This window comes from Pseudopodoces humilis, chromosome 5 (genome assembly GCF_049639895.1).
Source record: "Pseudopodoces humilis isolate 2021_Gansu_Grassland_sample_001 chromosome 5, ASM4963989v1, whole genome shotgun sequence".
Classification (NCBI taxonomy): Eukaryota; Metazoa; Chordata; class Aves; order Passeriformes; family Paridae; genus Pseudopodoces; species Pseudopodoces humilis.
The window spans coordinates 66,315,813-66,342,950 of record NC_142204.1 but is presented as its reverse complement, the minus strand read 5'-3'; the positions used below and the strand labels follow the sequence as shown (position 1 = coordinate 66,342,950).

General features: G+C 45.2%; 1 protein-coding gene across 2 annotated transcripts in view; it reads right to left on the bottom strand.

Moving 5' to 3' along the window:
• FRMD4A (FERM domain containing 4A) overlaps nucleotides 1-27,138 on the bottom strand; it is a 356,654-nt gene that overhangs the window by 192,167 nt on the left and 137,349 nt on the right. Inside the window, exon 1 of one of the 2 annotated variants that reach the window (XM_014255213.2) lies at nucleotides 17,917-18,017. The exons of the other annotated variant lie outside the window; for it this stretch is intronic. Coding sequence (XP_014110688.2) covers nucleotides 17,917-17,982 — 66 coding nt within the window. The 5' untranslated portion in view covers nucleotides 17,983-18,017. Of the gene's footprint in view, nucleotides 1-17,916; nucleotides 18,018-27,138 lie in introns of those variants that run through there. 2 annotated transcript variants of the gene reach the window in all.

The window sequence follows — 27,138 nt, the reverse complement described above, 5'->3', positions numbered from 1 at the left end:
CCTCGGAGCACTGGCTCAGTGGTGGTGTCAGAGCGAGTGCTCACAGCATCACTCACAGAGTTTGTACAAAGGGTTCCACGGGCCAGGATCACTCCTCCGTGAATGCTGCAAGGTCTGCCTGCTCCACCCCGCTGGACCCTGTGCTGTGAGGGGTTTCTCACCGCTCTGCTCTTGAATTCATGCTGGAAAAATAGTTAGTAGCACATGGAATGCTGAATTACACTTTGTCTATTAGAAAAAGAAAATCAGTAGCTCAGAATAATAAAAGTGCTGGTAGGTTTGTAGAGCAGCAATACATATTGGAACTCTTTTGCTGGGTTTGCTTGAAGGCAATCTCCTCTCCTGCCAAAAGCAAAGGTCACCATAAGCTGCAGAGTAGCGTGGGAAAACCTGCCTCAGAGTTGGCCTGCAGAGCAGAAAGACTGACTTTTTTTACAGCCCTGGGTTCTCTCTTCTCAAGAGAAATTTATTTATAGGAGGAATGACGTTTCCTGCTGCATTCTTAACGTGCTTGCAGCTTGGGATAAGAACATGGGATCTTTGTCTTCTGCCATCTGCTTTCTATGGCAATAAATATCCATTTACGGATTTATCTCTGCCTGGTGTGTTTTAAAGTCATGATATGAGTGAGTGTTCATGGATATCCATTCAGAGAGGAAGTGTCATAGGTAAATAGCAGTCCCAGCTCCGTGCTGGTATAGATTTACATTTGTGTAATGGACAGCGGAGCTGTGGCTTGAAGCTTTGGCCGCATTTTTAATCTTAACTTATCTTCTTTGGAAGCACAAGAAGTAAAAAAGCAATCTGGACTAAATTCCTGCTGAGCTGCAAGCATCCACTGACACAACTGGGCACGAGTTGCCTTTAATTTACCACAGCTGAGAACTGGGACCTAAAGCTGGGGCACAAACTGCAAAACCCAATTTAAAATGGCTTTTCCAGCCAGACCTCTCCCAGCTTGATTAGTTTCTTACAGCACTTCATTTTGCCTGGAGATGGCCTTCCTTTTTACACAGCCTCTGTAGTGCCAGGCTTTGAGCCTCAAAGGCAGAAGAAAGGGCAGACTTCTTCCTTTTTAATACAAGAAAGCTGCATGTTTTCTCTGGGCTCTCTAACTCAAAAAAAACCTGTGCCTTGTGTTTGTGGTGAGGAACATTCTCGTGGCTGAAAAATAGCCAGTGAGGTCTTGAGAGAAGTAAATTCTGCTCTTCCTTACCAGTGCCTTGAAGCAGCAGAAAGAGTTCTCTGCATTTGTTAGACATTAGCAGGACTCTATTCATCTTCCTCTTGCACACATCTGCAGCACATGGATATAATAAACATAGCTGGGAGGCATAAACTGTCTCACATCAATAATGCAAAGGGAGAAGGGACTGCATATTTAACGTGCTGGGGGAAGAAGACCCAGAGAAGGAAGGTCTGGTGGGGAGGGCTCTGCATTGAGAAATGCTGTGTTAGGTTTGGGATTCATATTTCCTGTTTTTTTGGGTTTTTTTTGTGAGAGGTGGGGGGTTCTCTTCTAACCAAGGTCTATGTGCTGGTTAAAGTAGAGCTGGCTGCAGTTTAAGGAGATATTAAATCAGTCAAATGTGTTCAGGGGACCCCCCCCCCCCAGTATTTTGCCTGCCTTTGCAGTGATCCCAAAGGCAATCCCAGGTGCTGCTCAGGGTGAAAACATCTCACAGACATCAGCATTGAATTAGATGAACCCCAACTCATGCCTCAGTCCTGACACCAGCTGTTGGGGTGCCCTGTGGCACAAAGCACAAAGCTTAATTCTGCCTCAGCTGCCATGTCTGGTGGTCTCTGTGTCACACCTACTAATATTTACCTGTGCCCTTTTTCACTTGGACTTGTAAAACCTTTGTAAAGCCCTGTCTTCTGGTGGGTGTGTGCCATGCATTGCACAGATATATCACATCTCAGGCTTTGCATGCGAAACCTGCTTGCTCAGGACTGCAGTTCAGGATCTTTCACTGCTGCAGTGGGATTTTATGGACTCTGAGCTTAGAAACAGATTTTGGGTGGCTTCAGGACCCCAAAGGCAGAGAATCTGCCTTGCCAGCTCTAGCTGGTGGGGGGCTCCAGGGAGAGAGGACATGATGGATCCTTCAGCCAGGCTGACCATAACCTCATGGGCTAGATGCCTGATGAGGCAGTTCTGTGATGAGGCAGAGAGAAAAGCAGCAAGGACAGAGGTTCAGGACAAAAAAGAAGTGATTGCAAAAATCATCCCTTCAAGTTCTCTGGCAGCCCTTAAAGCAAGGCTCCAGCATTTGCCTGAGAAGTCTAAATCACCCCAACCTTAGGTCAAGAAGTGGGAAGGAGAGAAATAAACTGTGGATGTGAGTGAAAATAAAACAACACAACCCCTCTGACAGTGTCACTTGGGCTGTGTGTGGAGCTGTTAAGTATGTACACACTGTTAAGTCCCCTGCAGTGCTGGCCATCCTTATGCAGCTGTTCTTGCCTCCTATATAAACACTAACATTCTCCAACACCTTTCTGAAGGTATTTCCATGCTCTGCCTTGCTCCCTGCCAAGGAAACAGCCTGTGAGAGTGCTGCTGATTTTTTCACCTCTCCATCACACGGACTAACACACAGAGCAAAGCAAAGGCTCGGGCAGCTGTTGTTAGGCAGGTCAGTAGGGATAAGAGGTTTCCAAAGGGGATGTGTGCATGCATGGAGGAGAGTGGTCTCACATTTTCTGCACTGTTACATGCCTCTCAAATAGTGCCAGAAAAAGGGGAAATGGTTTTAAAGGAAAAGAAAAAAGATTTAAATTAGATGTTCAGAAAAAAAATCTTTGCAGTGAGGGTGGTGAGGCAGTGGCACAGGTTGCCCAGAGAAGTTGGGGATGCCCCATCCCTGGAAGTGTTCAGGGCCAGGTTGCATGCAGTCCTGAGAAACCTGATGTAGTGTGGGGCATCCTGACCCCAGTGGGGGGGCCTGAACAAGATGATCTTTAAGGTCCCTTCCAACCCAAACGTTTTATAGTTTTATGATTTGTCTCTAGACAGCCTCAGGCACTGTCTGCATAAAACCATGAGCCTCTCCAGACAGGGAGGGCTCCTGTGGCCATCAGCAGCAGAGGATGGTGGCCCTGCAGCAGCTGAGAGCTCACTCTGGATGAAAAATCATCTGCCACCTTGAGGGAAGCCACATGGAAGGGGACACCACACTCTGCCTCCCCACACTCACAAGAGCAGCTGCAAACCCAGATGCCAACCCTGGTCCAGTGGCAGCAGCGCCAGGGAACAGAGACAAAATAAAACCTGACCCAAGGCAGGTTAAGGCATCAGGACTGTCTGCCCTGGGGCCCCCTCAGCATCTTGAGCCACAAAGCCCAAATTTACCAGGAGGGACATTTCTGAATGCTCTCCAAAGCAACAACCCACAATCAAACAATAGCAGACCAAAGCTGTGTGAATAATTGATTATCTTTGGTTTGCTTGACGGACTGGAAAGGCAAAGGAAATATTTTTCAGGTTGACACAAAGTTATTCTGCTTTCTCTTCTGCCAAATGGAGGGGAAAGAAAAACAAACAACAAAAAGGCTTTGTGTTTAACCAAAATATTTTTCGAACAGCTTTTAATTTTTGAGACTTTTCTCATATTCCTTAAAAAAAAGAAATTTGTCTAAATGAAATTACACTCTTTTTGAAAGAAAAAAGTGCAGACAAAAATTGCTTTGAAATGTACAAAAGCAGGATTTTTTTTTATTTTTGAGTGCAACAGACTTGAAGTAAACTCACAGGTGGCTGCAGCTGCAGCCAGACTGCTTTTCACCAAAACAGATGCTTCAGCTAAAGGTTTCCCTCTGTCCTGGGTGAAAGGACCAACTCTGAGCCACTCTGGGCTTGTAGAAATTCTACACTTGCCACCAGTGAGTGCAGCACCCGTTGCCCACCTATGGGCACTCAACCCAAAACCCGTGTGGGCAGGAATGAGCAGAGGGTGCCTGTTCCCTTGAGCTGACCACTGTTTTGGGAGGTATCAGCAGTGACAAGCTGGGCTGTGAGTGTGTGTGCAAGGTGTCCCTGTCCCCTGGAGGGCTGTGCTGCCCCTGCCAGCTCTGTCAGAGGCAGCACACCAGGCAAAAGCAGCCTGAAAGCACCTGGTGGGTGCCAGATGTGCATTCAGCGTGGGCTCTGTGGGTGTCCAGCACACTCTGAGCCGAGCCCCCTGCCCCAGCCACTGCTTTTTTTGCCAGCCCATCAATCTTCAAAGTGCCAGGACCTCCTGGTTCCCTGGGCACTGCTGCTAGGTGATGTGCTTCCGAGTAATTAATGACACTATTGCAGTTTTCCCGGGACCCCCTGCTAATCCTGCTGCAGTGTGAAAGCAGCAGCATTGCCTTGGCTGTCCAGGGACAGCCCTGCAGTGTCACTTCAGCAATTAGAGAGACCCTGTGCCCTGCAGAGCCCTCACTGCCACCCGTGCTCACTGAACATCTCAGCTGGGACAGACACTGGTGGGCATCTGCACCTCTGCTCACTTACACAGAGCCCTTCCACACCACCCTGAGCTTTCTTCTGGCGTTCATTATTTGACATTATTATTACTATTACTATTACTATTATTATTTACTCCCCACTGCTACAGGTCAGTGCTGCCATATGCCATCATGCTCTCTCAGTGAGTACTAAATATTTGGAACTTACTTTTTTTCCAGAAATTATTACCCCAAACTATTGCCACAGAGTCTTTAACTAGTTACATTTGTTGTATGTTATCTTACACTTCCTTCTGGCACCAATTTCCACTCTAAGTTACCACACAGCCTCTGCCAAGTATTAATTCCCATTCATCAGCACCAACAGTAATTCCTACCATGGCACACACCAGTAGCAATTTCTTCACACCATGACATAACCCCTAATAGTTCTGACTACTAACAGGGCAGAGAACTGCTATCAAATGGTACCCTCCTCATCCTCTGGGCATGCATTCAGGACAAAGAAATCATGGCTTACCCTTTCCACACTGCGTCTCCTCAGTGATCCATATGGTATTTTGAATAAAAGTCTTCGGGTCCTACCCGGAGTCACAGCTGTCTGTACTACCATAGTGCAGAGCTAACTCGAGTGTGTGTGTGTGAGAGAGAGTTCACAGCACACACAGGCTTCCCTTGAAATAACTTACAGTCTCATCTACATTTCCCAACTATCAAATAGCTGAGTGGGTTTTCACATCAGACCATATGAGTCAAGATGTGGCTTGTTTGAAAGAAGGGGGGGGGAGAATGGGAAAAAAAATTAAAAAAGGAAACCCCAAGCCTTGTAACCTTAACAACATGCTTCAAGCAGTGTATCTTTAGCTTCCTTCTGTTTCTCAGTGTAGTTTGCTCAGCAGGATTGCTGTGCCATAGAGGTGGAAGAATTAAGCTTCTGGGGAGAATGTTCCAAAAACGTCAAGCCCGCTTCTTGTTGCTACAGATGGTAACCAGGTCAGTTGTCTAATCAAAGCTCTATCTGAGTTATTATACGTTTTGCCATGTGACTGCAGACCCCTCTGGTTTGCTGTACAGTAGATCACATGTTCACCTTTAAAAGAATATCTGGTGTATCACCATCTGGTGCAGAGATTAATGTTAATTCCTGGGTTCAGATATTCCTCTCTCCTAGATGCTGCAAAGCACAGAGCCAGAGCAGAGGGCTCGGGCAGCTCCTCTGGGCTGCTCAGCTGAGCTGACTGCTCACAGATCCAGGGTCTGTGTGGCACAGAGCAGCACGTGCATCGGGACAGAGGACAGACAGTACCACTCACACCCACGTCTGTTCGCATCCACATCACTGAAAGCCTGATGGCTGATGCCTGCAGCTTCTATGTGCACTTACCTATAAAAATGATTATGTTACAGTCTGTAATTGTGAAGTGTTGCCTCACAAAGTCACTCTCAACATCTACTTCTTTTATTTCTCTTATAAAACCACTTTAGAGGCTGGTAGATGATGGTACTCTCTTACTCTGGAAGAAAAGTTTGAAGCTTTATTTACACTCTAAATTGTACAGACATGCTTTGGAAAGGGGAAAAATACTTCCCCTTCCCACAGCCTTTCTATATGACCAGGAGTTGTCCTAAAGCAGCCAGGTATAATCCTGTGCTTTTATAGGAAAGTGTTTTGGATGTTGTGTGCCTTTCCATACTCTGATAGAGGTACTGGTCCACATGAATTTTAGAGTTAATGTGTGCAAAGTAGGAGCTTCTCAACCCAGCAGTTCCTTAGTGGTACTCTGAATTTGCCCAGTAAAATGGAAAAGATGTTGGCCCATGTCCTTTTCCTTGAAGCAGTCTAGCTGGGAGAGCAAAAATCTGCTTAGTTGGATAGCCAATCCCTTCATCCATGTATTGTTCTCATTTTAATGCAAAACTAAAAATACTTTGTTTTGATCCAAGTCCAAAAGCTGGGATGAAGGTGTTAGGGACATGACATTAAAGCAACCATTTCAAATAAAAAAGGAGAAACTGTATCTGCTCAGCATATGCACATGCATTAAAACCAGTCAAAGAAAAAAAACTACAGCTTGATGTGGGAAACTCTAAATATTAAAACAATTGGCTTTTGTTCATAATGAGTTCCATATGTCTCTTGCCAAAGAGAGTGAAAGAGACAGGAAAAGATGGAAATATCTTAAGCATGACTGACTTATATATGTTCTTTGTGTGGAATAGGTGTACAGTTAGGGTCTTTGCTTCTTGGAGTTTGGGTTCTTTTATGATTGTCAGCACCCTCCTGCTATCTCACAGCCTGCCTACCTCTTTTGGTAAACCACAAAGAGCTTGGCATTTCCCATGGGGAACCTTTGCCTGCATCAGCAGAGCCCCTGGGGAGCAACTGCTGGAGAAAGAGGGCAAAGGTGGCAGCAATTAGCCTTGCTGGGAGCTTTTCCTGAATAAAAGCTGAGTCATGTCTGAGTCAGGACCTCGGGGGTGAGTGTTTCATGCAAGAGCAGAGTAGCAAAGGTGCTCCTTTTCACCCAATCCAAAGCCCTGGGTGGGGTTCCTGCCCACACCAGTCCCCTTCCCCAGGAGCTCTCATAGCCTGCAAGCATGTTCTCCTTCCTGCAGGTCCAGCTCATGGAAAAAACACCTCTGTAGATAGAAATTTATCCACTAGAGGGGACAAAGAGCCACAACACACGTGGAGATGTGTCTGTAAGCCATCAGGCTCTGGGACCAGGCACGGACAGTCCAGTGGTACCAGCATGAAACACCACACATTGATATTCTCCACAGGGGAAAGGGAGGCATTCAGTCAGTCATTCCCACAAATCTCAAGTGTTTTTGCCTAGATTTTTAGGTCTTGCCAATGAAATGCAAATCTGTGTGTTGCTCAAGGCAGCTGAATTAGAATAAAAATATTCTTCTTTACAGGAAACACCTTGCACACGTGAAAAGTAGAAGAAATCCATCCATTTTCATGTTAGTGGAACCAATTCTAATAAGATCCCCATCTATCCCACTGAGTCTGACCCCTTGCTCCCTCAGTGTGCTGCACCCCAAGCACAACTCTATGAGTACCCTCCATGTGAAACTGGAGACCTGGACCCACTATGATGCTTCTGTTTCATTCCTCATTTCCCAGGTGGTGGTATGAACCTGGAGACAGGAAGCCAAACTTTAATCATCAGGACTTGTGGAAACCATCCAGGAGGATGACATGTTTGCTTTATATTTTTGTTCAAAGCATATTGGTAGGCAACTGTATAGGACAGTTTGCTAGAATTCATTTGATAGGTTGCCTAAAGGTAGTAATGTAAAACATGCTCCCATGAGGGTCTTTCTACTTGTTCCCAGAGGGTGACTTTGGGTGTTTGTGGCAGGCATAAGCACATCCAAGGGCACTTCAGCCCATCAAATTCTTAATTTGCCTCTGGAGATCCCCCTTTCCCATTCAGGTGGCTGCAGAGGCAGATTGAGATGACCAGGCTCATCACTGAGTCTTCATTTAACTGCATTGTCTGCAGAGACAATCTCCAATTGAAAGGCACAGTAGGAAACAAACCCCCAAATATTCATAGGGAACATCCTGGCCTTGCCCCCACAGACCCTCAGAAGGGACACACTGTATTTACTAACTGCTGAAAGCTCTTTAAAGCAGTGGATGCTTTTCAGTACTAATTGCAGGCTGCCAGGAACAGTGGTTTGTGGTAACAATGCATCAGAGGAAAGTATATCCAATGTATTGCTGTTTGGACTAGATTTCTTTTTTGGTCTTCAATGAAAAGGAAAGAGGAACCATTTACTGCTGCAAAGTGTGTCTTATATTTGCAGCACAGGAGTCAAGTTTCAAGTCAGGGTACTCCCAGTGGAGATCAATGAATGGAAACCAGTGACAGCAGTGGCACAGACTGAAATGCAGTGAGTGGTATCCATCAGATCTATCAATAAGACATTGTATTATAAAATTGAAAAGTCACTCAGTACAGAAAAATCCACTTAAGTTTGGTATTCCATGAAGACACAAATATGGCTACAGATTGAGAGGAAAATAAGGAAAATTTGCAGCTCCTGGCAGTATTTTCTACCCTGGATGATATCTATGGTTTGTCGGTAGCAAAACCAAATTCTTCCCTGGAGTCTTGATAGGGAAACCACTTCTATTTGAGCTCTTTAGCAGCTACTATTAATCTTTCTGGGATCTCTTACTTCCCACTGTAAGCAATCCTCCCTAGCTATTTTCTTGGAAAGACGAGGAGAACAGAGCTTCCCCAGAGCTTTGGGGCTGCAAACCCCACAGTGACTTAGCTTACATTTTATTGCACTCAGACTGCAAAGGAAATTGCCTTGCTGGGAGTGAAAGATGTGCAGAGGTTGTCATTGTATATCCAGCTTGCCTTTGATTAAAAAAAGCTAAACAATTTTCTAGTCTTACATGGTGTTTTACAGAGAAATGTTATGATCACTCTAGCTTGGGGAGGGATGTGGGAAAATACACTGGGTGCAGCTCCATTCCCATGTGAGTCCTTTCCATCGGAGCTGGCAATAACCCAGCAGCTTGCAGGGGTGAGAGAGAGGCTGTTTGTGATCCCCAGCCACAGAAAGCCTGGGGGCTTCCCCTGTATGTTTCAGGGCTGTGTCACATCGGGGGCCACATGCACCATCCTGTCCCTCTCTCCCCTGGGCTAGCGGTGCTTGGGAGCACACTTTGCTGTGTGCAACTACCCAGGCTGAATATGAAGGTCAGCCCCACAGTGGAACAGAGAGATTTGTGCTTTGTTTCACTCTGATCTAGAGCTGTGGGTTAGGCAGTGATCAAGGTGGTGCTGGACTGCATGTGCTGCATGTCCATGCTTTATACCAACAAAGGCCATGGGGAATTTGGGCTCCTGTCACAAATTCACATCGTGCTGAAGCATGGTTATTTAACCATCTGCAGTTCACAGATATGTTAGTGGGTCTGACTAGCATAAGCCTAATCAGAAACCCAGAACAAAGAAGCCCTTCTGGACTCAGAGAAGTTCATATCTGATGCACATTGCTGTAGGCTGACACAGAACTCCATGTCAGGTGATCTTAAATGTCCTCATTCACTGGCATTTCAGCATCAATATATGCACGGCTGTTCATCAGCTGCTTTGTGTACCTCAGCCTTGGTGTTCATGGGGAATGGCTGGCAGAGCAGAGTGTGATGCTCAGGATGTCACCTGCTGAACCTGCACCTAGCCAAGCACTTAGATCCATCAGCTGCTGCGTCCACCAAGGCAGCAAGTTCTTGGCACAGCCCCTACTGAAAATCGTGGCACAGATGTAGACACAGGAAATATCTTCAGGAAAGGAGACAGAGCAACCTGAACCCTTCCTCTTCCCCTCCTGCCACCAGGGAGGCTCTCCCAGGGCAGCCTCCATCCCACCTCCAGTTCTCCTCTGTATCCTCTGACCTCTCTGTGGTCCTGGCTGGGGAAAGTGCTCCCAGTCTTTGAGCACCCAGGCAGATGGGCTCCTGGAAAACCCTGTCCAGAAGAACAGCAGCAGATAGCAAGCAGGGCCTCTGCTAGATAGAAGGACATTTCCCTTGGGATTCAGTGTGCTGGCAGGTCAGCTCTTTTCCCACATAACTCAGAGAGACAGTAATTAATTAGGGAGGGAACTCGCCTGATCCCATTGCCCTGGAAACACTCCCCTGTAAACATCACTGAGGGATTGAAGGGGCCACCTCTGACTTCCAGGGCTAATATAAACAAAGGAGGAGATATTTGGCAACAATAGCACATTCCCACATGGAGGCTGTGCAGCAGAGGAGGGTGTGATGCACACAAGAGCAGGCGTGCCCTTAGCTGGGGGATGACTATGCAATCTCTCTACTCCGGCTCTGGTCTAAAGACTTTGCAGATCCTGGTGACTGCAAGGTACATGTGAATACTTGGTGCATCTCAGTATCAAATCTTACAGTGTGAGCAGGCTGTTCCTGGGGAATGTTTAGCACTGCTGATTTGCTTCAGTTCCTGAAGAAATAGTGGTTTGCTCAGCATGGCATGGAAGGTACTCAGCCTTGAGCTCGATTTAAGCCTTAAACAGGATATGTGACATATGGACTATGTCAAACACTGTGAAGATAAATGCTTCTTTGTTCTGTGCAATTTTCGCTCTTTTAAAACTTCATCCTTGTTACACTGCTTTGAGTAATCTTAATATATTGTGGGAAAGCATATGTGTCTGTGTGAGGGAAGGAGAGAGTTGTGTTGCCCCAAGAGAAAGCCACATGAATAGCAGAGAGACCAACATGTCCCTAAAGAAAGGAGGGAAGTAGAAGACCCCTGAGAGATGTTACAAGGTTTCTTTTTAAGCTTTGCCAGACTTCATAAACAGCTTCTCAGGGAAATTATGTTTTGTAGCTGAGGTCTCTCAGGCATGGAATAATGATGAGTTTTCTCCAAGTGAGGAGAAAACTCTGCATCAAGCTGAAAGAGGAACTGCTAACATTGACAAAATATAAACCCAACTTGGTTGTGTTTTGTGTGTATTTTTTGGGCAGATGGAGAAATGTGAAAAGTTTAACTCTGGATCTTTAATCTTGGAATCCTGGAGTGTCTCCCTGTAATTCCTATCTATTCATACAAAACCCTACCCCAATTGTAGGACACACCTGAAGTGGCATTTACCTCTCCTAACTTTGGTCCCTTTATATGAGCTTGGACTCCTTTTGTCATAGCTGGAAGGAAATGGGCACTTGCAAGATTTGAGACACCAGATCTGCTTTAGCTGCTTATTTTATTGAGGGTTGAATGGAATCTGGAAGTGTCAGTGTCTCCCCACCAATTCTGAAACAAACATGACAACTGGCCACTCTTTGTCTGCCTTGCCAGCTCTCGGAGGTTCTCCTCTGTCCTGTGGTAGCTATATTTAATTACCTTGTGTTTGCTAACATCCCTTTTGGCATTCACACTCTCAGCTCTTTGTTCTCACTGTCTCGTGTCTGTGTGTTGCTCAGCATGGTTGACCAAGCCTAGGCTGCTTCACAGAGCTCTTCTGTTCCACAAAGGCTCTCTGAGGATCAGCAGCACAACCTGGCTCTCATGGGAGTGAGATGGGAGCTCTCTGCAGCTGATGGCACCGTGTGGAGGGCAGCAGCACAGCACTGAGGCTTTTGTTCTGCTCCAGGGCTGTCCATGGCAGCTGGATTCCTAGGTTGGGCTCAAAAAATTACTCAAAAACTCATAAAAGGACATCTGCTGTGGGCTGCTAAATTTGAAGGTGCTATTTCTGCGTGGTGAAACCCTTGAGTACAAGGAATTGGTTGTTGAAAGGTAACTGTGGGGATTGTGGTTATGCATTTACCCTCTTTTGGAGCTGTCTGTAGGGACCTGATGTTATCTGCTGCTCAAGACATGATGCTGGACTACATTCACTGGGAAGACCTGATAGGATTATTTTTCATTTTTCAGTTTCAGAAGTGTCTAAACAAAACCTGAGGTAAACTACCTAATTAGATCTCTTTAATGGCACAATTCTGCTAAGCAACCTCAGCTTTTATTGCAGGTCAAGGGGCCTGATTCTGCTTCTCTTGTCTGCACTGCCATAACTCATGCTGACTCCAGTGGTGAAGGGTGAAGCTGTCAATCTCCTGCAAACTGGATACTGAAGAAAAACTGGGGGATGCTGTTGCTGCCAGAGAGAAAGTCATTAGGAGCAGCTTCAAAGAACCAATTTCTCAGATAAATAAACACATGGAAATACCCATTATATTGCAAGGGGTGAGGTTAGCACCCACACCTCTGCATTATGATTTGTGACTGCTCTGGGTATGAACTTGCTTCTTGCTCTTCGATTAGCAAGCCCTGGCAGCCTGGCAAAACCACACAATTTATTGCTGATGTGGAGGTTAATGGATCACTTTACATGTTGATAATGTCTTATTATTGCAATCGTTATTAAGAAAAGCGTAACACGGACACCGGGAGTCGATAGCAACTGCCAGAATGTTTGTTTGATTACTGCAGGGAGCAGGACTGCTGCCTGCAGGGCTCACGGTGCAAATGGTGGTTGAAACAAGTTCATCACAACCATCTTCCTGCACCCCTCCTGTCTCCAGACTGTCCTCAGTCCCAGCTATGAGGATGGCTACAGTTTTCTAGTGTTGATGGCATGAGAAAGTAGGAAGGTTAATGGTGTAATTGCCCAAAGAATGGACAAATTTCACGGCTATCTATGCCAGAGCATGCTAGGACTAGATCCAAAGTCACACTTCATCCTTGGCACCAGAGATCTGTGAGACATTGATAGTTGGATTATTCTGTGATTGTGTGTCTTATACTCTGGAGGGAACAAATCACCAACCCAGGCTTCTGGAAATTGTATTTCTACTCCTTTCTAAGTGGGAAGATGGACGAGGATGCTGCTTAAATGGCTCCATGTCCCTCTGTCTCAGCTTCTCTATTTGTAACATGAAAAATTATCAGTGCTGACTTTATTATTATTTCACTATTATTGATAAAGAGGCGGGTCAATTAAATGTCTCTCTCTTCACAACTTAGCTTTATGAATTGGAATATGTAGGTACTGGGACATGATGGCCTTGTCCACCTCACAGTGCCATCCCCATTGCCCAAGTCCACCAGGGAGCTCTGTCTCTTGTGGTGCCACTGGCCAAGAGACCTGGCCCTCATTTCAGACTCTTCATTCTTAGCATTTGAGTCCCTCTCTTTCAAATATCCAGCTCTAGATCTGTCTGTACACAGGAGTGTATCTCCCACCTTAATTCCAGTTCATCCCAGGTAATTTCTTCTGACTGAGTTTCATACTCTTTCTGTTTTGGTGTTAACTTTGCCAGAACCTGACAAGGGGAAGGAGAAGAGCAGCTGTTTCTCTGGGTGATGAAGGCTGGAGCATGGCAAATCTGGTTTGCTACATCCACTCAGGGCAAAGCAATTACAGCCCCTCTCCATGCCAGAAAGCTCTCACAAATATAATTTTATCAGATACTCTCATGTATAGACACGTATATGCTACATATGTAAAGATATTTAAAATATGTTTAAAATATTTTTATATATGCATACATAGACACATGTACATGTAAGTATATATTTTTCTGTGGAGTGTGGTGGGAGGAAGCCTGAGAAGCCAGCTGTGAAAACAGATATTTGCAGGAATGTAGGAGCTATGGAGTGTACTGTGGATATGACAGGATGTGTTTGGATGGACTCTAAGGTCCCAGGAACTGTTGGAGATAAATTGCCTGTTTCTTTCAGGTGATATCTGGAGTGGGCCAGCACACAGGGTTCATGGTTTCAAGACTTCATCTGAAGGGTTTTTTTCTCTCCTTTCTCTCCACTACAGCTCCATCATGTCTTTTCTCAGAATTCAGTCTCCTTTTTGATGCCAGCTGATGTTTGACTACTTCAGCTCACTTTCCTAACAGGATTATTATCCCTTAGCCTGTTTGCTTGAAAGTCTGTTTTTCAGCAGGTCTAATGCCACATCCATAAAGCAAGGAAAAGCATCCCTCAGCGAGGCAGGCTCCACAACCCTTCTCACTTTCAACCCCTTCCAGACATCCCATGCAAAGCGCCCCATGCTTGCTGGGCAGGGTATATCCTGGAGGTTTGCTCTACCTATGCCTAAGGCAAGGTCTGGAAGGCAGCAAGGTTGATCCTGAGGTTTCCCTCAAAGCTCTCACTCACAGACTGCTTGAGAATAATTAGTGTGTCCAGAGGGAAGGAGGGTTTAGCTCAGGGTTGTCTTTTGCAAGCTATGAAACAAGGATCCAGAGTCTGCATTTCATATTCAGACTCCCTTTTTCCTGCAGCACACCCGAGGGACCTGAGTGAGTTTCCCTGCACTGCCCCCTGCTTTGGTCCCTGTCTCCCCGTCCAGCTTTCCCCAGGCAGCCAAGTCCCAGCTCATCAAGCAGCTGGGTAGCAGCCCGCCAGTGATGACAGCTAATTATGAAATGTCATGTCAGAGGCTTCCCTTTTATCTCATCTCGTACCAGCAAAGCTCTCTCTCTCAGTGCCCTTTGGAAACGGGAGAGGAAGTGTCAGTGCAGCACCAGCTGCTTCTCAGATAGCAGGATGACAACACAGCAAGAACAACCTGTCCTGGAGGAAGTGGCAGCTCGTGCCATGTAGATGCAAATCTCTGGTCTCCGCAAGAAGAAAGAAAAAAGTGTTTTAAAAAGTGTTCTCATGTAGTACTAGCTTTCCAGAGGAGGTGTTGAACACATCTGCTGGCGAGGCTTGCCATCATCGTTGCAAAACTGCTGAATTCACTCCAGGTGAGCTCCTGCAGAATTTAGCTAAAAAGCCCGTCCAGAGAAAAACTGGCCCAATCCTAGTTTTTCTTCAGTCTACATTACTGCAGAAGCCTAATTACATCAAGGTGTGTTAGTCTGAGCTGAGCTACGTCTCAGTTTTCATTAGAAACTGGTGGTTGCTTCTCATTTGTTGTCTGCTATAACCTTTTCCTCTGTGACAAAATGGGCTTGATAGTTTAGTACAAGCTATTAAAGTGAGCTTTGTCAGGGTCCACTGATCTGGGAATGGGTTCCTGCCCCTAAGGTCCAAGAAGCATTAAAACTAAGTTTCTTCTTCAGGAAAAAAAGATAACTCAAGGCTCCATGGACCACAATTTCCCAATTTTGTAAGTAATCACCTGGTTTGGAGCAGTGGAGGGCACCGAAGAATTGGAAGAGGAGCATTACTGTGACAGATGGCTTTGCTCTTTCAGCAATAAACCTGACACAGATGAAGATGCATGGCATGGAGCAGACTTCAGGATCATTCCCAGGAGGGTCCTGTTACCTCGCAGTCTGCCCACAGCCCATCCAACCCAACCAGTCTGGCCCCATGCTCCTCACCAAAATACCCATCTTGCTGCAGCAAAACATGTGGTAGTGGATCAATGACCTTGGACAAATCTGGCTGCCAGAGTGCTCTGTAACAGCCAGAACTTGACATTTTGCTCTTCCTTCATATTGAATTTTATATTTACTTTTCTGTATCCAGTATATCCAGATGTTATTTTTAGCATTGTTAAATGAATAGGTGGTTTAAGATCAAACACAGCGGCAAGGCAAGGTGATGTATGAGTAAAGCCTGAAAACTGTGCCTGATAGTGGTGATTCTGCATATGGCATTTGATCTAGATTTTCTGAAATTCTTCCTGCCTTAATTCCTAGGTAGGTTATAGAAGAGCCCAGCTAGCTGCAAACGTGGTTGCTCATAAGGAAAAACCTTTTTCCTTGATTTACACAGAGGCCAGAATGGATTCCCAGCCCTGATGAGACATGAAGCCTGGACGTGCTGCCCCTGGGTCGTGCAGCCCCAGGCCCTGCAGAGCACACAGCTGTGACACTACTGCAGTGTCCCCTGCACAATGCTGCTCACACCCCCCAGCTCCTCCAGACCCAGCCGTGCTCATGAGTGGCACAGCATGGCACTGCACAGATGTGTCCCTGCATCACAATTTCAGCTGTGACTGCACTGTCCCAGCTGAGGATGTTTTACTGGGTTTCTAGAATTACAAATTTGACAGACCAGTTCAAAACACAGCCTGAGAAGAGCTCCATTGGTTTCACAAACTGAGGTCACCTGCACCTCTGGCGAACTTTATTTGGCCAGTTGTCACCCTCATTGCAAAAACCACCAAACACCAAAGCAAATCATGAGGAGAGGCATTTGGATGGAATCAAGGCATGGACATCAAAATAGACAATGGGATGTGAAGCACCAAGAAGATATGATTCCCTGCTTCCCTGTTACTGGGCTGTGTGGTTCCCAGAAAGACAGGAGGTTTTTTATGCCCTTCAAACACAATCAGACACGTGTGCTATTGTTCAACCTCCGACAGCCCTGAATTTCTTAGATGCTGTCAGCCTCTGAGGTTCTGCTTGGAGCTACCCTGTGACAAAATGCTTTAAGCACCCACTGTTCAATGACACCAGGAGGGTCTCAGTCCCCCAGGTGTCAAACACCCAAGTCAGTGAAGCAATGCTGAGCTATAAATAGACCAAGAGGAATTGTGGGGTGCCAAGTTTATCCTCCAACATTTGCAAATACTCCAAAGAAAGCATTGGCCCCTTCCCACACAGAATAACTTTCACAGTGTGCTGTGGTCATGAGAGGCAGATGTTACATCTTTGCTTGGTGGGGATTTAAATCCTTAGGGATTTTCTCTGGGATTCACAGATACTAAGAGCTGGGAATAGGAGTTGAACCCAGAGAGGCAAACAATCATTAGGTTGATTCAGATATTACAGCCCAAGGAGTATTTCAGTATTTCATGCCCTATGCAGAGGCTTTCACAGGACAGTCTCCAATAATGTTCATCTACCCCAATCTCAGCTGCCTGGGAAAGGGGTAAAGGCACTTTCCAAAGTACTGAAGGGAGACGACAGCACAGAGAAACTTGAATCCATTTCACAGCACAGATGGACATCTAAATAACTGGACCACAGACTAGAAATCTGTCAAGATCTCCTCTTTTTCACTTTTGTGGTTGATGCCTAAGACACCCCATCACTAGACCCTAAAATTTGGATTATTCCATTTAAGAGATGCCAAAAAACTCTTCTGAAAATTTTGAAGGTCACTTGCCATCTTATTTCTTATAGCCTGAATTCAGACAGTACAGATCACCTTGGCATGACTTTTTTTCACAAAGACAAATGAACCAGCAATCCCTCACTATTATTTTCCATCCCCTCCGACCAAAAAACATTCCAAAACATGACCATCTCTGACCTCTAGGTGAAATCCATCGAGCTGTGTTCGAAAAGCGAAGAATGTGTTTGGAAATGCTTTGATATTTTTAGGAACATCTTATTTAACATAAGATGATAAAGACAGCATTTTAACTCAGATGTGTAGAAGCAAATCATACATTGCTTCACTGAGCTTTGATGATTCCAGGGAAGCACTGGATTAACACTGTTTTAAAGTATCCATCCAAGATTTTAAAGATCCATCCAGGAGTAATAAACTGGAATTCTCTTGAAAACACAATTGTTTTGCTTGTTCCTCCATCTCTTACAAAATAACCTAAGAGTCAAAGTTATAATCTAATAGCTTTTAAAACAGTGAAATCAAGGACACTTGATGTAGGATGCCTTGACATAGGATTGATGTCAAGCAATGCACAGTTTAAATCTCTGTCAATACAATAGCTTTACAGAGATATTCCTCAAACTGACCAAATCTCTCCTTCTTTTCACATCAAATTTGTAGATGATACACACAACTAGTGCAAAATTTGTCCTGTCTTGGATGTCACACTGTTCCAGTTTTGCATGTTATGGCTTGTAGGAGATGCCTAAACCACAACATATTGGTAGAGTTGGATTACACACAGTTTATCAGGAAACATAAAGAAATTAAGTCAACGTAACACCTTGGATATGCCATAAAAAATGTATACTGCCTTCTGGATTATTGGCATCTCAACTTAAAAAGGAAATTGTGGCTTACTTACAAACACATCCATTAGTAGGTGCTCCAGCGTCACTTCAATATCCTCTAATTTAGCTGCTAAAGTCATTGTGAAGTCAAACAGAAGAAAGCTGTCAGAAGTCGCAATCCAAGGAGTCTGTGGCCAAATCTAGTTCTCAGACTGTCACAAATGAGTTTCTCACAGATAAGGAAAATCCAAGAAATCAAAACTTAACATCAGAGTCCAGATGACGCCTGGACTCCGTGCCGGCTGTCAGCCCTGCTTGCAGGACTGAGGATTATTCCATGTGTGCAAGATGTGAGCAGAAGCTGCAGTGTGTGTGCTGCCTTCCTTTCAGAGCTCCCCAGCCAGAAGCATGGAGTTATATCTGGGAAACCACAACAGAGGGAGGGAGAGACACACACACACAGAAGGAGAGGGGAGGAATGGAATAAACTGCCTTTGACTATGACTGATATTTATAGGACTGCTTGTTTTTGACTCCAGTCCATTTCTCTGTTCATTTCTGACCTTTCACAAATGGCCCAGCACACTGGAGTGTATTGTACAACCGGGGCAGCGGGTCCCACAGAAGTTGGCTGTGACCAGTGCTGGGCCAATTCACACAAGCACTCCATCAATAGCTCTTTGTCACAGCATACCAGGCTCTGCGCTGTAGCGAGTGACAGAGGAGAGCACAGATGTGTAAAAAACAAGGAAACAAAAGTTGTTTGGATACTAATTCTTTCCTAAGAGTATTAATAGATCCCCTTACCCACTCCCCAAGGCACTGGTGTGCAGTGGTGACTGCTGAGGTTATGTATGGAGGGGAATAACCCCAAATAATACTTCAGGGTTTGACCCTGCAAACACCGCTTCTGACACATACTCCCACCACTCAACCCTTTCAGCTCTGCAGCACCCCTGTCCCCATAGCACTTCTCAGGACTAGATCCTTCCATTTACTATATTTATGGAAAGTTTAAAGCATGAGCCCAAGTGCTTGCTGTTCCTCCATACATTTGCTCCCATTTAATGCTCGTTTAGCACTCCATAGGTCTCACAGCTCCACAAGGAAAGGGAAGGTATTGATGGACATGACCCAACCTAAGCAAAACCCAGTGGAGGTTCCCTTCAAGGATTTTGCATAATGTTAAATGGAACCAAATAGAAAGGAAACTGAGGCACAAAAAGGAGAAATACTGAAAGTCTTAATATGGCCAGGACTGGTGTCAAAGTCTTCCATATCCTAGTGCCAGGTTCATCAAACTGCCTTTCATGATGTTCACACTGCTCAGCCAAATTATTTTTTATTTATTTGACATGTACCCACATAGCTTGAAATTTGAGAGTGAAATCTTGCATGTGATGTATTCCAGACACTGGACAAAAAATTCCATGGGGCTGCTCTAAAAGCTTCAGAAACAGAAGACCAGTATTATTTATAAAGGTGTGAGACAGACAGAGTTGATGGAGCTTAGAAGGACCTCTAGTCATAAATTCCAACTAAATATTCTCAGAGTTATAGCTGAAATCACATTTTCAGACATGTACCCATTAGCATCTGAACAGGAACTGCCTCTGATGGCTGAGTTTTACTAGACAACAACATGATGGACCATTTGGGACATGTTATGATGGATGGTTTCAACAGCAGAGAACGACATGTCATTCGTTTTCCAGCTGGACCAACTCTCGTTCACACATGGCCCTACATCAGATAAGAGGTTGACTGCTCCAGAAATAAGCCCAGCATGGGGAGCTTGGCTACTGCAAAAAAGCCTGTTAATCATCCACATGCTGCCCTTTCATTAAAGCTTTGACACTTTGTCTTCACCAGTGTGAGTGGAGGGGTGTTTTAATGAGCGTGGATCAAAACAAAGAGGAATGCATTTGGAGGGAAGGCACTGGAAACCCAGGCAAGCAGAAGGCAGTAAGGCAATGAGTGAGCTGGTGTGCATGGCTACGGGGCTCATCACAGACAGGATTTAACGTGTGCTGCTCTCTAGGAAGTATTTGCAGAAGACCTGACTGCTGGCAAGGTCTTCATCCTCTCTAGCATGCATGGAAATTCAGAGATTCCAGGAATCTATTGTTTCTACACAACCAGGCTGTCCACAAGGACATGACTGGCCTTCTGCAGGTCCCTGACCCACAGAGATCAGTGCTTGGGCTGTGTCAGATGAGCCAGCAGTGGTCCAGCCAGAGTGAATCATGCATTTGTCCACCTCTAAGTGACCCAACTACTGTCCAACCAGTCTGACCACAACAAGAATTTCACTGGAATCAAACATGTGATCCCTTCTGTCCTCCTCACCCCATTTATTGCACAAAGGCTAAGTGTTAAATACTGAAAAGCGAAATTAAAGATTCTTTTCTGTAGGCTCCCTCTGTGCAATAGAACAGTGCAAGCATGTCACTTGTGCCCCTTGACTGTCCCTGTAGCTGCATTGTGTTAGTTACAGAGATAAACAACAGGAGGAGACATCTTCAAGGGTCAGAACGCAGTGTCCATGTGACTCTTTGACTCCAACACAGGCTCATTTTTGTCTTTACAAAGATGAATTTCAAGATTATTTCAAAACTGATGGAGAAAGTAGTGTCAGGCACAAGAAAATGCCTTAGGGGAACACATAACTCCTTCCCTGATGCCCACTCAGGAAACACCTGGCACTAGAAACACCATGTGCTCCAGTGGCAACGGCAAGGAGGATGAAGGAATTCCTGGGTTCTCACCCAGGCTCAGCTCTACATGGCCTGGGATTCCCTTATTAAAACAATATATATTGATATAGCAGCTCTTAGGCTCTTGCAGTTGCAATATTCAGCTGAGCAATTCTCCTGCTGATCGATATTAACTGCCTGTAGAGATGGTCAGAAGTTTGGGTAAAAATGCTGTTGCTGGGAAAAGTTGCTTTGCTGAAAGTCCTGTGGAATTTTCCTGACTCCCAGACTGCTGGGCATTTTGTACTCAAGGATATATCTCTTTCCTTTTTTCCTTCAAATTGCAAAAGAATTTTAGATTCAAAGCAAAGCATAATGGGAAAAATGTAAAATATAGAAAATGTGCAGAAGAGAAAAAAGAATCACAATGTTCCAGTGATAACCAAAGCAGTTGGTGTGGCTGTGGTAAAATTATACTGATAGTGAAAAAAAAGGGCACCAAAGCTGTTTCACTCAACCCCTTGAAAAACAGATAGCAGAAATCAGAGTCACAAAATCAAATCAAAGCAGAAGAACTTCTTCAGACACGTAAAAGCTCTGAATTTATCCCACTGGATCTCTTCTAGCTCTTGCTTCAATGTTGCTTACCCCAAGTGACCTTTTTTACAGAGATAGCCACTCAAACAGAGTAAACAAGAAAGAATTTCTCTGAGTTCCCCAGGGATTTTTCCTAAAATCTCTGTGCATGTGCATTACAGGTGAACACAGAAATGAGATCACATGTGACAATGAGAAGATCTAACCTGTTTAATTCTTTAATGCAGTAGGTCTAACCAGTTTCTTTATTAAATCATTGTTTGCAACTTTTCTAATTTCTGAGAGTGTATTACTTTGGCCTTTGCAAGCATGAGACCTATTCTATTTAAAGCAGAGCATCCATCTGACAACACACCAGGGTATTTGTGCAGAACAGGATGTTCTTCTACACCCACATTTTCTCCTCACTTCCTTCCTAGTTTTCGTCGACCATTTGGGAATAAGATACCAGAAAAGAGCTCAAAAGGGGAGATTATTGTAGCATTTTTGCCAAAATGAACTTTCAGCAAAATATGCTCTTTTTCAAAAGCTGAAGTGTTATCTGGGGACACACTGGGTCCCAGAATTGTTTTCTTAGGGGAGTTCCAGGGGTGAAGGTGGTTGGTGAGGAAAGAGCTGCCCCACAAGCACTGGCTGACGAAGACGGGGATGTAAAAACAGAAAAAAAAGTTTACTAAGTAAGGCCAAAAGTTGACAAGAAAGGATTAACAAGCTGATCTGAGTTTAATTAGTCCCAGGATGTTATGTTTGGGCCAGCCCAGCTTGCAAAGATGGGAGCTGAGGAGTCCAGGGAGGATGGGAAGGCTATTTGTCCATGAGGCAAAAAACATTCCTGGGTCATGGAGTCCACTAGGAAATCCTGCATCCTGCCTCTCCTCCACTGCTCTAGCCAAGGGACCAAGGCTTCAGTTGTGAACCTGTGTGACAAATATGGGTAAAAGTCCATTTGGGTCAGTGCTTTTGTGCCCCAAGGTGTGGGGTGGGCTCCAATTCAGCTGTGGTAAGTTGGGCTGTCTTTCTACACAACTAGTAGAGAACTTTTATGAGCTTTTTTGCTTGAAATAAGCAAAGTGAGGATTTGAAGATTAATCTTTTTGATCTCCTCCATGGGTTTTCTGTGCTTTCTCCCCTCAACAAAGAGTTGTTCTCTTTGGGGAAGGTGAAGAGGGACATCCCATACTCTTGGTAAACTTGGATAACAGGGAACCATCAGCTTCCAAAACCTTCCTTCCATCTCCAGTTTCCTCTTCCACACAAAAACTGGACACAGGAACTGATCAACCTGACACCTCCAGGTTGGACTGTGGTAATTCACTGAATCTGGAGCTGAGTGTGAAGCCTATCAGGTTCCAGCTGGCCCAGGGCACAGCCATCTGCCCTCACCTTGGTTCATGGTGCTGTAAGTCAGTCCCATCCTGCAGTAGCTTTCAATGTCACCTGAAGGCCTTGGTGATAATTTTTCAATGAATTAATTAAACTAGTGCTGCAGCAAAGGCTGGACATCAGCCTATGGTTCCACCTCAGATCTCTGATCCAGGGTGAAATGCAACAGTCTCATCTGATGAAGGCATCCAGCTGTGATACATCTCCAGAGAAGGAATCTTGCAAACCTTGAGTTCATGCAGTCAAGGCAACAAGCAGGGAGATGATTTTGAGTTTTCTCCAGGGATCTGAGTGAGGACACACACTGCTCTACATATTAGCAGGCAGTCTGCGAAAGAGGGAGAGCAGTGAGGGAACACAGTTTCCAGGTGACACTGTGGCATTCAGGCTAGTGAGAGCATGGGCCTGCCGAAAGATATGATGAGACTAAGTAAATGAGCAATAAAACAGCTAATTAAATTTAATGTAGCCAAATGTGAAGTAATGTTCATGGCAAGAAAAATGTTCTGAACTTCACATATAAGATTATGGGGTCTGGGCTCACTCAGGAGTAAGATATTTGGATTATAATAATTCTGTGAAACATCAGTTCATTGCTCAGTAGTGGTGGAATAAGCAAATAAAATATTAACATTTACCAAGGGGCATGTAAAAGAGAATATTAATACGCCACTGAATCAAACCAGGGTTCACTTACATCTTGAATACTGTCTTTTGATCCTTTTATCTACAGAAAAGATATAAAGATGAGGGGCAGGATTCAAGAAAAGGCAATAAAGATGAGAAAAATGGCTTCTATAAAGAAATGACTGAGTAAGCAAAGTGGAGTCTTTGGTCCAGAGGGGAAAAATATGGAGAAAGAGATCTAAAGAGTGATGGTGAGTAACTTGGAAAGGGTAAAACACTCCTTTCCTTCAAGAGCATCTCCCCATCTTAAACTGTGTGGGACAGGCCTGCAGGTATGCAGTGCACTGCCAGACAAGGCTACAACACATCTGGGGCTGCTCAGTGGGCCAGCTGAGATCCCAGGTGTCCATCAGTCCTCTCTGGCACTGGGACCGAGCAGCCACTGCTTCCATCTGCAGGGTTTGCCAGGCTGGGGCTGGCCCGTGCTGCCAGATGAAGAATGAGCGTGGGAGTCCCATTGCTGACCTCTTGCCCGCAGTGGGATTGACAGAGCTCCGTAACGGAGAAACAACTGCTGCTTCCACACGACAAGAAGATAAACGTTTTTATAAGGAAGTCTCCTTATGGGAGATGCCAGCAGCTCTGAGGTATTGCAGGGAAGAGAAGCAATGACCAGATCCTGCTGCCCTGGCAGGTTTAGCACCAAGGTTTGTCCCAACCCTTTTACAGCCTTTAACTGGGACACTCCTGTTTGCTTTATGAAGCGAGCTGAGAGTCAGCAAAATGGAGTCCAGGATCATCCTTCCTATGAGGAATCCCAGGTGCTGCAGAGCACTTAGCTTTCAAGTTAAAAATGTGGCGATATTTTCTATTTTATTGTCACTATATTCAACCAACAACTCATCTTCTTCCTGGGCATAGCTGCTGCTGGCTGACTTTTTTCACTGTCCCCACTGCATTACTTCTCATGGGTGGTCCCTCTCTCCTCGATGGCCTCCCACCACTCTCTGTAGCTAAGCCATTGTCATATTTTTATGATTTAACTGAGTGTCCTAAAAGCTACCCTTTGGCTAAAGGCATTTGTCTACTGTCCCTCTCACATGCGCTTTCATTTAAAGGCCACTCTGGGCAAGGGAAGGGAAACCTCAAGTTTTCTTTCTTCCAGACTTCCCACAAGGCCAAACAAGCCACCCAAGGATGAAGGAGCCGTTTTGGCACAAATAAGCTGAATGGGTGTTGCTCAGATGGGTTTTGTCTCTTTGAAGTGGAGAGAGGGGGCTGTGGTGATGGAGAACATGGAGAGAAGATGGAGGAACCAGAGCCTCCTAGTCTGGTTATGCATGCCCAAATCTGCCTTGCATGGCAGCAACCTGCATCACAATCCATCTGCCCAAATCACAGCAACAGAAATGCACCTTTTAAATGCTGTTGATAAACCCTCCCCTTTTCTAATCCCACTTCCCACAATTCAATGTCCCACTGACTTCTTCCCTTGCTTTCCTAAAGCATCATCCATTTGTCTCTGGGGTCTCCCGTGTCTCAAGGTGACCTGCTGGGCAGGGCTGCTGCAGTGACACCATTTCCCAGGGAGATGGCTGAGCCTTGCACACTCTTGGAGATGTCCAGATGCCACTGAGCCACATGAGCCTATTATTTAGCTCACTGTGAGGGATCCCACTTCAGCTTCCCTCCTTGATATAGCAAATCAGCTGCGTTATTAAAATGATTAAAAATAGACTGAGCTTGCCTGAGACTGCATCTATAATGGATCAATTGCTTTTTATACATTTTTTGGCTCCCTACAGTGCTGCTTTGTCATGTCGCTTTTACTTGGTGGATGAGATCTTGAAATAATAGGCACATTCAGGAGATATAAATATAGCTGTTTATTGCCTTAAACTGGGTCTGCAAACAAATCACAGTCCCAGCTTCAGGTATTTGGAAATTAAATTTTCCTCTCTGTCCCTTCCCTTTTGGACTGGAGTCAAACACTGGACTTAGCATCTTGGCAGCTGCTTTATCTTACTTTATCTTAAGCTATAGGCACTAGTTCTGCTGCACAAAATTCAAACCCTGTTGATTTAAGAAGCCATTGATGCTAGTCTGGGTTTGATTCCAGTAAGAAATAATGTGGAGCTACCATTGAAAGGCTGAAGCACAGTGAAATAAAAATAAATGCACTGCATTGTGTAGCTTAACAGGGTGCTAATTTCTTGGGAGCGCATAAATAGGAGGCACAGAGCACATCTGTTTGCTGGCTTTGGGTTGGGAAAGTGCAGGGCAAATTTGGAGCTCTGTCACAGGCACAGGCTGAACTTTGTTCCCATGTCTCACAGAACTGCACAAAGTCTCCTCTGTAGAATTGCCAGTTAATTAAAAATGATATTTACAGTACCCTGGAGATGCGTGCTCATAATTCTGCTTTTAGCATTTCTAGAGTCTGGCACAGCAAGAGAGGTGGGGCGCTGGCGATGCAAACAGCCGCTCCCATCGTGGTGCTACCTCTGTGGCTGGAGTCCTCACAGAGGGGCTGTGGGCTGCCAAGGCCATTTCCATCACACTGTGTTTGCTGACAGGTTTTATCAGCCACGTCTGCTGCATGGACGTGGGACACCCTCCACCTCACGCTGAGATTCCCGAGGATGTTGGAAGCAGAAGTGAATTAACCTGCCTGTGGCAGGTACAACGCTCTCAGCTCACAAGTGCCTCTCACAGCCAGATACAGAAGAACCCCATGCATCCAGAAGCACCAAAATAACAACCTGTGCTCAAACCACTGAGCTCCCATGCCCTTCCATCCTTCCTCCTCTAGCTCACATCCACACTGCTCACAGAAATTATCCTCAGGCACTTCCAGGGTATTTCCCTGGCACTCTTTGTACAGACAAGCATTTAGAAACACTTGCAGTGTTTCCTGCTATGTGACACATGGGCTTTTGGAGTTTGATGACTCAAGGAGAAGCAATGTCCTGAAACATGCACAGGATAAAATAATGCTGTAGAGGTGATGGAGGACAGGGGGAGCAGGGAGATCTTCAGAGATTTGGCTCCCCTGTAAAGGCAACTGCTCTGCAGTCAGCAAGAGAGAGAGGTTTCTCTGTAGGCAGACTGGAGAAGAAACCCGTGTCTCTGCTGACCACAGATGGGGATTAGGGAGGATGTTTTTTTCAATCTGCTCCCAGCTGACCACTCTCAGCATCCCCTCGGGTCTCTTCTTGCTCTTCTAGCCTGAATTTGAAGAGAGTTAATGTAGTGAAGCAGCCCCTCATTTCACCTGGACAGAGGATGTTGCAGATGACTTCATCCCACAGAGAAGTTCCCACCTCCCCATCTCACGCTATCCCCCTCCTGTCCCTGTCTTCAAAAATTTCAGCTTTGGAAAACTCCTACAGAAGTCCATAATTAAGCTTTACCCCACCATCCCAGCCCTCCACATCCCCTGGCACCCACCTCCACCCCGGTGCCAGCAGCTCACCTTTGGCAGGGTGGTGCAGACCCTGAGCTCAGCCGGCACGCGCGGCGGGGCTCTGCAGAGCCGCGGGAGCTTGTGCCTCATCCTCGCGTATTTTTTCATATCCTTTTTTTGGTAAAGATAAATCTCCTCTTATGGTGTGTACCCAGTTGCACTGGTACATGCATGTACTGATAGCTGTTAATTTGTCCTAAAGGCCGGGCACCGCGAGTCTGCTGCAGTGAGTTGTTACAAGCTTGCTAAGAGCAAGTTTCTGTAGTTGAATATTTAGCTGTTATTATATGCATAAAGGTTCTATCCTGATACCACTGAAAACAATAATAAAAATCTCATTAACATTTTATTACCAAGCCCTTCCCTCTATTCCTTTTTACACACTGCCAGTCAGTTCAAAAAGAATGGTGAATGCTGATGGGAAAAAAAAAGATGATGAAAGCTAGAGAAACTCCTTGACACACTCCTTTTGGCTTTATGTATTTCACTTTGAATTAGGATGCCAAACCAGAAGAATGACACTGCAG